This window comes from Oryx dammah, unplaced genomic scaffold (genome assembly GCF_014754425.2).
Source record: "Oryx dammah isolate SB20612 unplaced genomic scaffold, SCBI_Odam_1.1 HiC_scaffold_14, whole genome shotgun sequence".
Classification (NCBI taxonomy): Eukaryota; Metazoa; Chordata; class Mammalia; order Artiodactyla; family Bovidae; genus Oryx; species Oryx dammah.
The window spans coordinates 29551717-29563406 of record NW_024070198.1 but is presented as its reverse complement, the minus strand read 5'-3'; the positions used below and the strand labels follow the sequence as shown (position 1 = coordinate 29563406).

General features: G+C 39.6%; 1 protein-coding gene across 10 annotated transcripts in view; it reads right to left on the bottom strand.

The window, feature by feature from the left end:
* The window catches only part of ADD3 (adducin 3), a 129083-nt gene that overhangs the window by 5070 nt on the left and 112323 nt on the right, over nucleotides 1-11690 (bottom strand). For all 10 annotated transcript variants that reach the window (XM_040254405.1, XM_040254400.1, XM_040254403.1 and 7 more), the window contains 9 exons: nucleotides 10738-10889; nucleotides 9668-9748; nucleotides 8673-8822; nucleotides 8062-8205; nucleotides 7851-7949; nucleotides 6574-6756; nucleotides 5760-6017; nucleotides 4122-4241; nucleotides 3600-3686 (listed from right to left, as the gene is read on the bottom strand). In XM_040254405.1, the coding sequence (XP_040110339.1) occupies nucleotides 3600-3686; nucleotides 4122-4241; nucleotides 5760-6017; nucleotides 6574-6756; nucleotides 7851-7949; nucleotides 8062-8205; nucleotides 8673-8822; nucleotides 9668-9748; nucleotides 10738-10889 (1274 nt within the window). The remainder of the gene's footprint in view (nucleotides 1-3599; nucleotides 3687-4121; nucleotides 4242-5759; nucleotides 6018-6573; nucleotides 6757-7850; nucleotides 7950-8061; nucleotides 8206-8672; nucleotides 8823-9667; nucleotides 9749-10737; nucleotides 10890-11690) is intronic.

The following is an 11690-nucleotide window of genomic DNA, read 5'->3' as shown; positions in this document are numbered from 1 at the left end:
ATTCACTCATACATACTCATATATGTATATTCACTCATACATACTCATATATGTATATTCACTCATACATACTCATATATGTGTATTTATTTTATATATTTACATATATATATATACCCACAACTTCATATACACCCACTTAAATGTATATATGATGTATGTGACACCCCAATTCACAATACCCATAAGAAATGATAAAGTAACATGTTTTAAAGTATTCTTATCCAGATTAGTGATTTTAGACTACTGATCCAGTAGACTGAAATTGCCAATGATGCTTCCTCAAGGCTGCATAGGTCAATTTCAATAACTCTTAAAAAAAAAAAAAAAGGAAACTAAGCCAAGTTCTAGAAACTTCCATGTAACTAAGAAATATCTTAAAAACCAAGAATGTCAAAAAGCCTTTGTAAAAAAAGGCTTAGAAAAATGAAACTGTACCAAGAGAACTTTTAAAATCTGCTATGAAAATAAACTTGTACCTATTTGCTCTAGGAAAGAAATTAATGAGACTTTGAGCTAAACCTGGCAGATTGAACCCATGCATTAAAAGAAAATTCCTCCCCAAACCCTACTAAAATGATAGTAAAGGAACAGTAGCAAAAATGGTATAAACTTTTAAGGACAAAAGATGGAAGAGGAGACAACACAGGATGAGCAATGGTAACACATGGTTGGAAGATGGAAAGCAGGTGGAAGAGCAAGTGGCAGAGATGGGAAAATTGAAGCCTTAGCCCTGCAAAGAAGAATGCAAAAAGGAAGCCTGCTTGTGTGCCCTGTAGAGGTCTGATAAGGCTCAAGTACCACAGAAAGTCGTGGTGAAGAAAAGCTGAAAAGGGACAACTTAGAAGTATGAAGAAGGAACAGATAGATTCTCAGGTCCTCTTTCCCATTCCACACACATGAGCATTACTCTCTCTCTCATCTCTGCAGAAGATCAGGGGCTTATTCTTCAGAACGACTGATTTGGGGACACAAAATACAGTTAAGGGCTCCCAGGATGATGGAGGCAGACTAGCAAGAGAATAGAGAACTCTCTGGATAAATTAAATGACCCCAGATAAAAGAACTATAGATACTAGCACTTGGGCATTCCTGAAACAATCTGGTCCACACCCAGGCACCCTGCAGAGGAGCTCACCAGTTCCCAAGCTCTGCACACACCTGCGCTCCGACTGGCTTTCAGTGTCTCATTCTTAAACACAGACAGACTACCACGGACTTCCAGATACTTGAGGAATCAAGTTTCCAACATGGAGGAGATCAGAATTAAAAAGAAAAAGGGAACTCAGAAGAAACAGACAATAAACGCAGCTGAAGAAAAATTAAAGTTGATATCCTCAGAATAAGAGGGAAAATAGGAAATACTGTAAGAGAAAATAAGACCAAGATATATGGAAAAAAAATTTTAAAAATCAAAATAGAAAATTAAATAGAAGGGTTAGAAAATAGAGTCAAGCAAATCTTCTAGAAAGTAGGATTAAAAGACAGAGAAAATAGGAAAGAAAAAAATCAGAGGCTTAGTCAGAGATCCAACTAACAGTATATTAGTATATATCCTGTGAAGAGGAACTGAAGAACCTCTTGATAAGGGTGAAAGAAGAGAGTGAAAAAGCTCAACATTCAAAAAACTAAGATCATGGCATCTAGTCCCATCACTTCACAGCAAGTAGAAGGGGGAAAAGTGGAAATAATGACAGATTTTATTTTCTTGGACTCCAAAATCACTGTGGACAGTGACTGCAGCCCTGGTATTAAAAGACACTTGCTCCTTGGAAGAAAAGATATGAAAAGCCTGCTGCTAAGTCACCTCAGTCGTGTCCGACTCTGTTCGACTTCATAGACGGCAGCCCACCAGGCTCTTCTGTCCCTGGGACTCTCCAGGCAAGAACACTGGAGTGGGTTGCCATTTCCTTCTCCAATGCATGAAAGTAAAAAGTGAAAGTGAAGTTGCTCAGTCCTGTCCGACTCTTAGCGACCCCATGGACTGCAGCACACCAGGCTCCTCCGTCCATGGGATTTTCCAGGCAAGAGTACTGGAGTGGGGTGCCACTGCCTTCTCCGATGACAAGCCTAGACAGCATATTAAAGAGCAAAGACATCACTTCACTAACAAAGGTCCATCTAGTCAAAGCTATGGTTTCTCCAGCGGTCATGTACGATGTGAGAGTTGGACCATAAAGAACGCTGAGAGGAGGCTTTCAAACTGTGGTGCTGGAGAAGACTCTTGAGAGTCCCTTGGACTCCACAGAGATCAAACCAGACAATCCTAAAGGGAATCAGTCCTGAATATTCACTGGAAGGCCTGATGCTGAAGCTGAAGCTTCAGTACTTTGGCCACCTGATGCAAGGAGCCGACTCACTAGAAAAGAGCCTGATGTGGGGAAAGATTGAGAGCAGGAGGAAAAGGGGGTGATAGAGGACGAGATGGTTGGATGGCATCACTGACTCGATGGACATGAATTTGAGCAAACTCTGGGAGATGATAGTGAAAGATAGGGAAGCCTGGCGTACTGCAGTTAAGGGGTGGCAAAGAGTCGGACATGACTTAGTGACTGAACAACTACAATATATAACCTGACAGAAAAAGAAACTGAAGGGAAAAAAAGACTACTTAACTGAAGAAATACTTTAAAAAATTCCCAGAACTGAAGGACAAGACTTTGCAGATTGAAAAGGGTTACTAAATGCTAAAAATGGAAACAAAAAAGAAATCTGCTACAAAGCACACTATCATAAACAGAATGCAGGAAGCAGAACCACACAGTGAGAAGCACAGGAACCTCGGGATGAGCCAGGATATCTGGCCTAAAGAGCAGCTAGCTGAGACCTGGGCCCTAATGACAGCGACAAAGAGCTGGGCCTGAGAGATTACCTGTTCCTTTGACTCTATGAAAAATAATATTAAGAAAAGTTTGGGAAGAACTAAGCCTAATGTATCCCAAATACTAAGCCAATGAAAAAAAGCAAGCAGCTTTTCCTCCAGGGGCAGAAAAGTTGTCTAAGAAAGAAATGTCCAAGAAATGTCATCTTGGAATACCACCTGGCTCAGCAGTAAGCATTTAAAAATGTAAACACTGAAAGCTACCTAGACAAAACATCGTGATACAACCTAACTGGGAGAATGTAAACGGGAAGCCTTGTGTAAATAGGCTAAATCTTCACCATCCATAAAAGAAGTCACTATTATCTTTCATTAATTCTAAGATGTGTTTTTCTCTCACAATTTCTCATCTTTGAAATTGGGATTCAACTTATCATTGGTTTCTTAACAATTACAAAAGTCAGCATTTGTATCTCTTTTAGTGATATATAAAACAATGGTACTTCTAATAGCTGATGAAGTAGATTTGATGAAATAAAACTGAAGTCTAAAACTGATAAATCAAGAAGGAGAATAAAGATGTTCTTTAGAAACCAAAGTAAATGCTAGAATAAAATCCTTGTCCCTAGAAATTGGGAACTGAAGGTGACATTTTAAGTCTTGTGGATCATTTGACTTTTTAACTTGTGTTTGTATTAACTTTAGTAAAAACAATTACTCATATTTAAAAAGCAGAAATTATTGGGAAAACAAAGATCATACTGCTTCACGGACTTACAGAAGGAGGCTTATCCACAACAATTCCAGCAAGCAACTGAGACTGTGGTCCTGCTGTTTTCAAGTCATATCGATTTTGTTCTCGAATCTGAATTGAAAAACAGTAAGAAGTTCTTGGGGGCAACTCTGCAGTTGACCTTTGGCTTACTATTTGACCACCCTGGGTAAGGGCTGCTTTAATACCCCCTCTATAAAGCTCTCTTTTACCATTCTAACAACTCACATTAATCTCCTCCACTCCTCTTGACATGAGATTTCCTATTGTCTTTCAGTGTTAGAGAGCTACATTTTTCACTAATACAGCAGAAATATGTCTAATACTTCTTCCCCATATAGCCCTCTTATCAGAAACTGGAAAAGAGCTGGAGGTATTCCATACAAGCTAAAATTTATACAGAATTAATTTGCAAATTCTTTTGTATTCAAACCTCTAAACTTAGCATTAATCAGATTCAGTTACTAGTGATTTAAACATAAAACAGCATAAAAATGCCTCCTCCAGCCACAGAAGACCAGGTCTTACCTTATTTCTCTTTTCTAGTACCTCATTTGGGTTGGTGTTTAAAGGAACAAACTGATTTGGATCTTCAATTTTGATAGGTGTTCCGCTACTAACTTTAGAAGAGTCCTCTGCTTTCATCCACTAAAAAAAATCAAAAATTTTCTAGAATGAAGCTTTGTATTAAGGAAATATGGTAGGTTCTTGACAACTGTTTATTGACTCAAGGGGGTGGGGGCATACACTGCTAATATGTTAAAGAATTTCACTAAGCAGTTTTTAGTGGTAAATTAGTATATCTCCCATACTAGTTAGAATTAGCATTCACTTAAAAACAAATGTCGGTACCATCAGTTCAGTTCAGTTCAGTCGCTCAGTCGTGTCTGACTCTTTGCAACCCCATGAATTGCAGCACGCCAGGCCTCCCTGTCCATCACCAACTCACGGAGTTCACTCAGATTCACATCCATCGAGTCTGAGGTCAGGGGCAGCGGCTGAGAGGAGCTACCCCATGTCCAAGGCCAGGGGTGGCGGCCGGGAGGAGCCACCCCATGCCCGAGGCCAGGGGCGGCAGCCAGGAGGATCAACCCCATGTTGGTACCATGAAGAACACTAAATTATGCAGCTATTTAAATTTTCTCCTTTTGCCATTTTAAACATGGTGGTGAAAATATTTCAAGGTTATAGAGCTTCTCACACTAACTCACATCTAGAGTTGCCACCTGCACTGAAGTTTTATCATGTGGTAACGGCTAAGAAGTCATCAAAAAGGACTCAACACATCTCTTAGGATTTAGTTTTTCAGATTGCATTTTTAAATTTTGGCTGACAGAATGGGCCAAGCCCCTGACTAGCATTTTGCAAAGGGGATAATCTGGTAGTAATCTATAGTATAATAGCACCATAGGCTAGAAGAGCCTTATATAATTCTCATTTATCCATCATATCCCTCAAAGAAGGATAATATTTATCAAAATTAATGATGACCAGCCATTAGTTCCTTTCAAGAAAATTAATTCTAGGAAACATATGTTCTTTTACTAGGAGATAAGAAATCATATTGACTAGAGAAAAAACACTGATGCCTAGGTATTTCCATACTGACTACTATTGATTTATATGATAGGATGAACTAATTCTGAGTACCTAGAGAATATTTAATGATAATGATAAGCACTCCAAAATTAAACCAAATCTGAGACAAAACGCTAAAAAGTTTAAGATTACCTGTTTCTTTATCTACAAGATCTTGCCTAAGGGTAGCAAAACTTGGCACCATCAGGAGTTGACAACTATTATAGTTCTGATTCATGAGTATACTATACACTATAAAGCAGTTATCATGCAGTGGTTAGAACTGGGCTCCAGAGTCACACTGCCTGCTTTCAAACTCTGATTCTACCATTCACAGATGGTTAGTTAATCCCTCCATGCTTCAGTTTTCTCATCTATAAAATGGAGGAGAAAAACAGCATCCTCTCCATAGTAGGAGAAATTAATGAGATAATTTATGTATGGCACGTGGAACAAAGTGCCTTGCACAAATGTTATGTAATAAGTTATAGTCATATTATTAATATTATATTCTACTTTCCCAAGAGCTTCAACACAGACTATTCAGTTCATCAGTAACTAGGCAAACCACGTTAAGAAGGGACATACTGTGATTTTGGTCCTGGGGCTCGTCTCCCCATTCCGAGACTCCTCAGGCACGTTCACTTTCATGTAGGTATTTGGTGAGTTCAACCATCTGGTTTTTTCACGCTGCTGCCTCTGTGCCATGTATTTGAGAGGTGAGAGGGGCACAGTATCATCTTCGAAAGAAAAGGCAGTCACAGTGGCTGGGATCTCTACATCACTCTTGTGCCTCGGCTTTTCTCGAATGAGAGGGTGCCTGTAAGCATAGCCTGTTCTATATCCCTGGGGGAGGGAGAAACCACATTTGAAGCAATCAAACTTGTCCCAAACACAGCATTTAGAGGCTAATTCTTTAAAGAAATGATTCTTTCGCTGAAAAACAAAAAGGGGAAATCCTTCCAAACTCCACATAACTGCTACATAACACTAGAATTGAAGTTAAGCAAATTTCAAGATCTAGTTAAAATTGATTTCAGCTGACAAAGCAATTTCCACTCACACAACTATTTCTGACAAAGGTAATTTCAAAACTGCTGACCAGAAACACTTTCCAAGATATAAACTGGTTTTCTGGAGGCCAAATCTCAGTGCTCATTTAAGTCTTTGTTCCTGGGTCTGAAGGCAATCTGCTTTCTGACTCTTAGCGGAAGAAGGTAAAAATCTAAGATAAGATGACAGTTGCCTATTTCACCAATTCTTAAAATACACCAAGTTCCTTCCTAGGGTCACACTGCTCCCAGAGGAGTAATGAGCATGTTCCCAAACCACAGGGAGGAGGGGACATCTGGTCCTAAATCTGGAAACATGAAATCAAGTTCACGGTCAATTTTTCACCTACCAAGTTGTCCAGAGTCCTCATCAGCCCTTCGAACTCAATCTCGCCAACCTTCCACTTTTGATGGGAACCCATATTCACTCCTCCTCCTCCAGATGCCGCTACAGTGTGAGTGGAAGCTCTGTACTTCTGAAGGTCCAGCACAAGCAGATTGTCTACCCCACCTGCCCCCGCCAGTGCCCGCACCTGTAATGGATGGCACAGTATTAGAAGCACGGGACTGGAAAGACTGGAACAAGCACTTCACTTTGTAAAAGGCACAAGTTTGATTTTGCAAGTATCTGTAACATGTCTTCAGGCTACCAACAAAGAAAACTTGCGAAAGCAGGCAGCTTTAGGAGCTTTTCCATCTATCCATACCTTCCAGGGCTCTGACCCTCCCGGATGGAAAACACATTTAGAGCCATACCCTTTAACATATTTCAAGAAACTGAATTCTCTTGCCAAATTTTAAAGTTCTTTCCTTGCAGTTTTCCCATGGCCGTCCAGTTTAAACTTTTGTTGAAAGTTATAATTTTAGAGGAATATAAACACCATATTGTGAATTTAAGAATACTGAAACAGAAGTCACCTCGTTATTTCAATATAATGAAGCTTTCCATAGCCTCATTTGAGAAGACTGACCATTAAAGCAAAAAAAAAAAAGTTGGTAGGAAAAGTACACCACCTCTCTCCCCTCCTTTTTGCAGCCTTTCCAATAAATTCAGATTCTTACCATTTGCTTCAAGAGAATCTGCTTGGTTTTTCTTAAAGGGGGGAAATTAGGGCTGTTAAATACACCCACCTTCTCTGGGGTTGATAAATATCTAATCCATTATAATAATGAGGCTGAAGCTGTGGAACGTCTGGAAATTGCATGAGTTCCTAAAACTTCTGGCGCTGCTCTTACCCTTTTTTATAAAAGTGACCACAACACAGCTGATCTTTGATAAATGGCAGTCATCTTTGTTCCTCAATTAGCATCACACCGCTAGAGGGTGAAAAGGGAGCAATGTGCAACTATACCATCTTGAAAAGTAGGATGAAGAAAATTATGTTTATGAAGCCCTTAGATTTGGTGTATGTGTCTGGACATGAATTTTAATTTTCTTTCTACCTGTTTTCAATTCAAGAGATACTCAGTTGACCCTTTTTACTCAAGTGAAGCACAACTTCTCTTAAGACAAAACAAAACAAAAAGCCACCAACTGATAGAACTCTGGAAATAAGTAAACACAATACCCAACCCAACAGATAATAAAGCAAAAAAAGGCAGGGGGAGGGGTAAAGGTTTTTCTTACTTGAGTCTCACAGGCTATCTGCACATTAAAAATGTAATGAAAAGCCTCCTCGACTGTTTCTCCGAGTGCTACCACACCATGATTTCTGAGTACCAGCACCTAAAATAGAATCCCAAAGCAATCACTTTAAATAACTGGCATAGCTCACACTGCTTTCATCAACAGTAACAGCAACAAAAATAGCTCCTTTGATAGAGACTCTACTACACACCTTACAACTTGGCCCCAGAACTTTCTGCAGTTGAATTCTCTCCTCCTGTTCATCAAGTGACCCTTGGTAGTCATAATAGGCGACATCTCCCAGGATCAGGGACTCTTGAGAAATTGGAAGGATCCCACACTTCATGGAGGACACCTATTTGATCGGGTTCATGCCAAGATAACACATTTGGTTACTGATTACACCTTCACAGGAAGTGGATTCTTCAGTCAGCTCAGGCAGCACTGGCCAATTCACTGTGCTCAGCACTCCAGACTCCTCCCATTTTAGTTCTTTGCTTCTTCAAGAGAAAGAAAAGAACTTGGGGATTCTATTTACATGCTGTGCCAGATACTAGGAAAGAAGCTTTGCGCTAAAGAACTCAATGACACAATTATTAAACTGATTCATTAAAAAATGCAAATGTTCTCTCCAGTTTTTTCCTAGAACAGTAGCATTTAGTCCAGAGGGCCTTTTGCTTTCTTATGCAGAGGATTAATACTTTGAAAATGACTTCAAATGGTGGGGTCTGAAAGAATGATTATAAAGTATCATGGAAGGAAAGCCATGGAAATCACACACTTCCCAGGGTCATTGTTGGTTTTGGCCCTTCAGTGACTTACAGCTGCCGTTGCAAGGGTATGGATGTGTATCACACACTTAACATCAGGACGTGTTGAATATATCGCGGCATGGGGACTGAAGCCTGCATGGTCAATTTTCAAATTAGTACTTCCCTGATCAACCACTTCTCCTATTATATTGACTTTCACCTGGAAAAATCAGAAAGACATACTTAATTGGTACATAAGCATTAAAGTTTCCAGTGTTCCACAAGCTAAACTGGGTTGGGGTGGGGTTGGAGTTGGGGGGCGGTGGCAAACTTTTTTGTCAAAAGCCAGAAGGCCAACATTTTAGATTTTGTGGACCTCTGTGCAACTACTCAACTCTGCCACCATAGGAGAAAAGCTGCCACAAACTACTGTGAAAGAATGGGTGTGGCTTTGTTCCCACGGAATTTTATTTACAACATGTAGTCTGCAACAAAATAGCATTTAGCAAGAAGTACAGTTTTTAAGAGACTGAATAAATTCAGCTCTTTGCTGAAGGTCTGGCGTTTACTGAACTCACTGGAAAACGTCCATTTGCTAATTAACACTACAGCACTAGAATCAACAAAGTTCCTACTGCTCTAGAGGGCAGTGACAGTGCTCCAGAGTACAATTATGAAAAATTAAATGCTAGAATGTCACACCCTATACTCATACCAACTGAACTTTGTTTAAATCTACCTATAAAACATACAGACTTTGTGTGTGTGTGTTTAAGCAAATTACAGTACAGGGAAAAAAAAAAAAATCAAAAGATTCTCTTCAAAACATGACTAGGTTTACTGATTAGACCAATTCACTTATTAGGCTCTTCAAGCAGCCTGTTTTTCTTGAACCCTAAAGTTCTTCTTTAAAAAATCAACATTAACTTTCCAAATTCTTCCCTGTTCACTAGTAAATGTTTTGCCATCCATACCTCTTCTTGTTCTGTCCAGTACTAAAAGCTAAAAGCTGTCAGAAAAGCACAAAGAAGCACAGAAAAAGTAACATAGGAATGAAAATTGTACCAAATTGGAGGCTGTGGCTTCAGAAAAAGACAGGCCTCTGGGAATTATTATTATGTGGTCTTGCTCCTTACTTATTCTTACCTGGGAGAAACAAAACAAAACAAAACAGAATTACTAGGAGGTGTTTATATTTCACAGTGTAAACATGACTAAGAATATACTCATAATGAATAACTAAGATATCTGGGTGTGTGGGGGGGTAGACAAAGCAGAAATTAAAGGCGTGCAACATGAAACCTGCCTTGAAAAGTTTTCTTCCCTCAAGCCTTCAATACTTGCTAAAAAATTCTGACATCAGGTCTTCATTTACTGGCCTTACCTAAAGTGTTATTTTGGGAGTTCTAAGGTTGTTTAGGGTCAGCTCATCTCAGGATAAATGAATGCCAATATTATTCAACCCAATGAGATATGACTATAATTTTGATTTATATTATGGAAATTAAGGGGAAATAGGCAAAGGAAAGAGAAAAAAATCTCTTCCTAGGAAGGAATTAAGGTGGAAAAGAAAGAGGAAACCAACGAACAGCTGGAGGAAGGAATGAAAAGTCGTAGGAAGATTGTATCTCATATCTGTGCCATTTTCATCACACATTATTTCCATACCTTTTGCTTCCAAATATTGTCTTGTTTCCAAGTGTGGCAACAGGAAAACAAGATAATGATGAAGAACGGGGAAAATATATTTAAAAAATAAAGACCAAGGAGGAAATCTCTGTCTCCTCTACTTTCCCTGCTCCAAATGCTTTTTAAAGCATTAAAAAAAAAAAAATCACTGACTCTCAGATATAATTAATACACAGAGAGAAAATCCTGCCAGGAGGATTTCTTTTCAGACAGGTTCTGCGACTGGTCTGAATTAAAGAAACACAGGTAATAAGTGGAGAAGAAAGTTGGGGTTAACTGTAGCCTCTCAAAGATAAGGTTTAAATCAGGATGAGGTTGTGGTCCAGCATGCTACGTTCATTCAGAGAACAAGGTTTGAAAACTAGACTTCTGAGTAAAGGTGAGGAGAGCATAGTTGCCTTCAAGTTGGGATTTTAAAAAAAGGAATTGAAAGCTGAAGGACTCACTGAGATGTATGTATTTGCCAGGTGGGCCCATCCAAACAAGTCTGCAAGTCTGTACAGGCTGGCAAGTTTACAACGAGTAAGCTTTTCTCCCTTCACGTACGAGGATGTATCTGCTCCAGGAAGGTCATTGATAGGTGTGACCATGCCGAGACCTAAGAGGAAAAATTGGGGAGAGAGATTCAGGTCAAATAATTCCTTACCTGAACATTAGTTGCCAGAAAGCAGCCTGAGTCTGGGAGTGTCCCAGCCTGTAAATGATGATCTGAAACTTACCAGCCCACACAACGTTGCATTAGCTTATCTTCCTCTAGGGAAGCACACTGAGAGTGAAAAACGTATCAGCTATCGCCTTGCTGTTTCATCTAGTACTTGGTAGGGAGTGATGTTCGGGAGTTAGGCTCATACCATGGGGGGGAATATGGTCATATGATCCAAATGGTAACAGCTGATAAGATCTACAAAAAGCTACCTTACCTCTTTGACTTTTATTCAAACAAAAAATATTTAAGAATGCAATTAAACTGTAGTCTAGTTTCTGCCCTCACCAAGCAACAAAAACTAGTCTTAATCTCTAATGACCCAATCACTAAATTCAACTTTTATTGTCTTCATTCTCCTGGCTACCATTACCCACCTCTTTCCTAGACTTCTTCTCCAGGCCTGTGTGGTACTACTGTGGGCCTCTTGGCCCTTAGCCCTACATACTCTTGTTAGGGTGCATAGCACATGTCAGATGATCAGTACTATAGAAAAAGTGGATCAACTAGCTCAATCTTTCACTTTTCCAGTTTCTCCCAAGTGGGAAGAGTGAGTGATGCTGGAACTCATCATCCCTCTCACCACTGATCTGCCACCCCCGCCATCACCACATTCAAACTTGTTGATAAGTCTTCTCTCCCCTTCCTTGGCTATATGCCCTTCTCCCTGATCTCTTTGTTCTCTTTCCCACAACC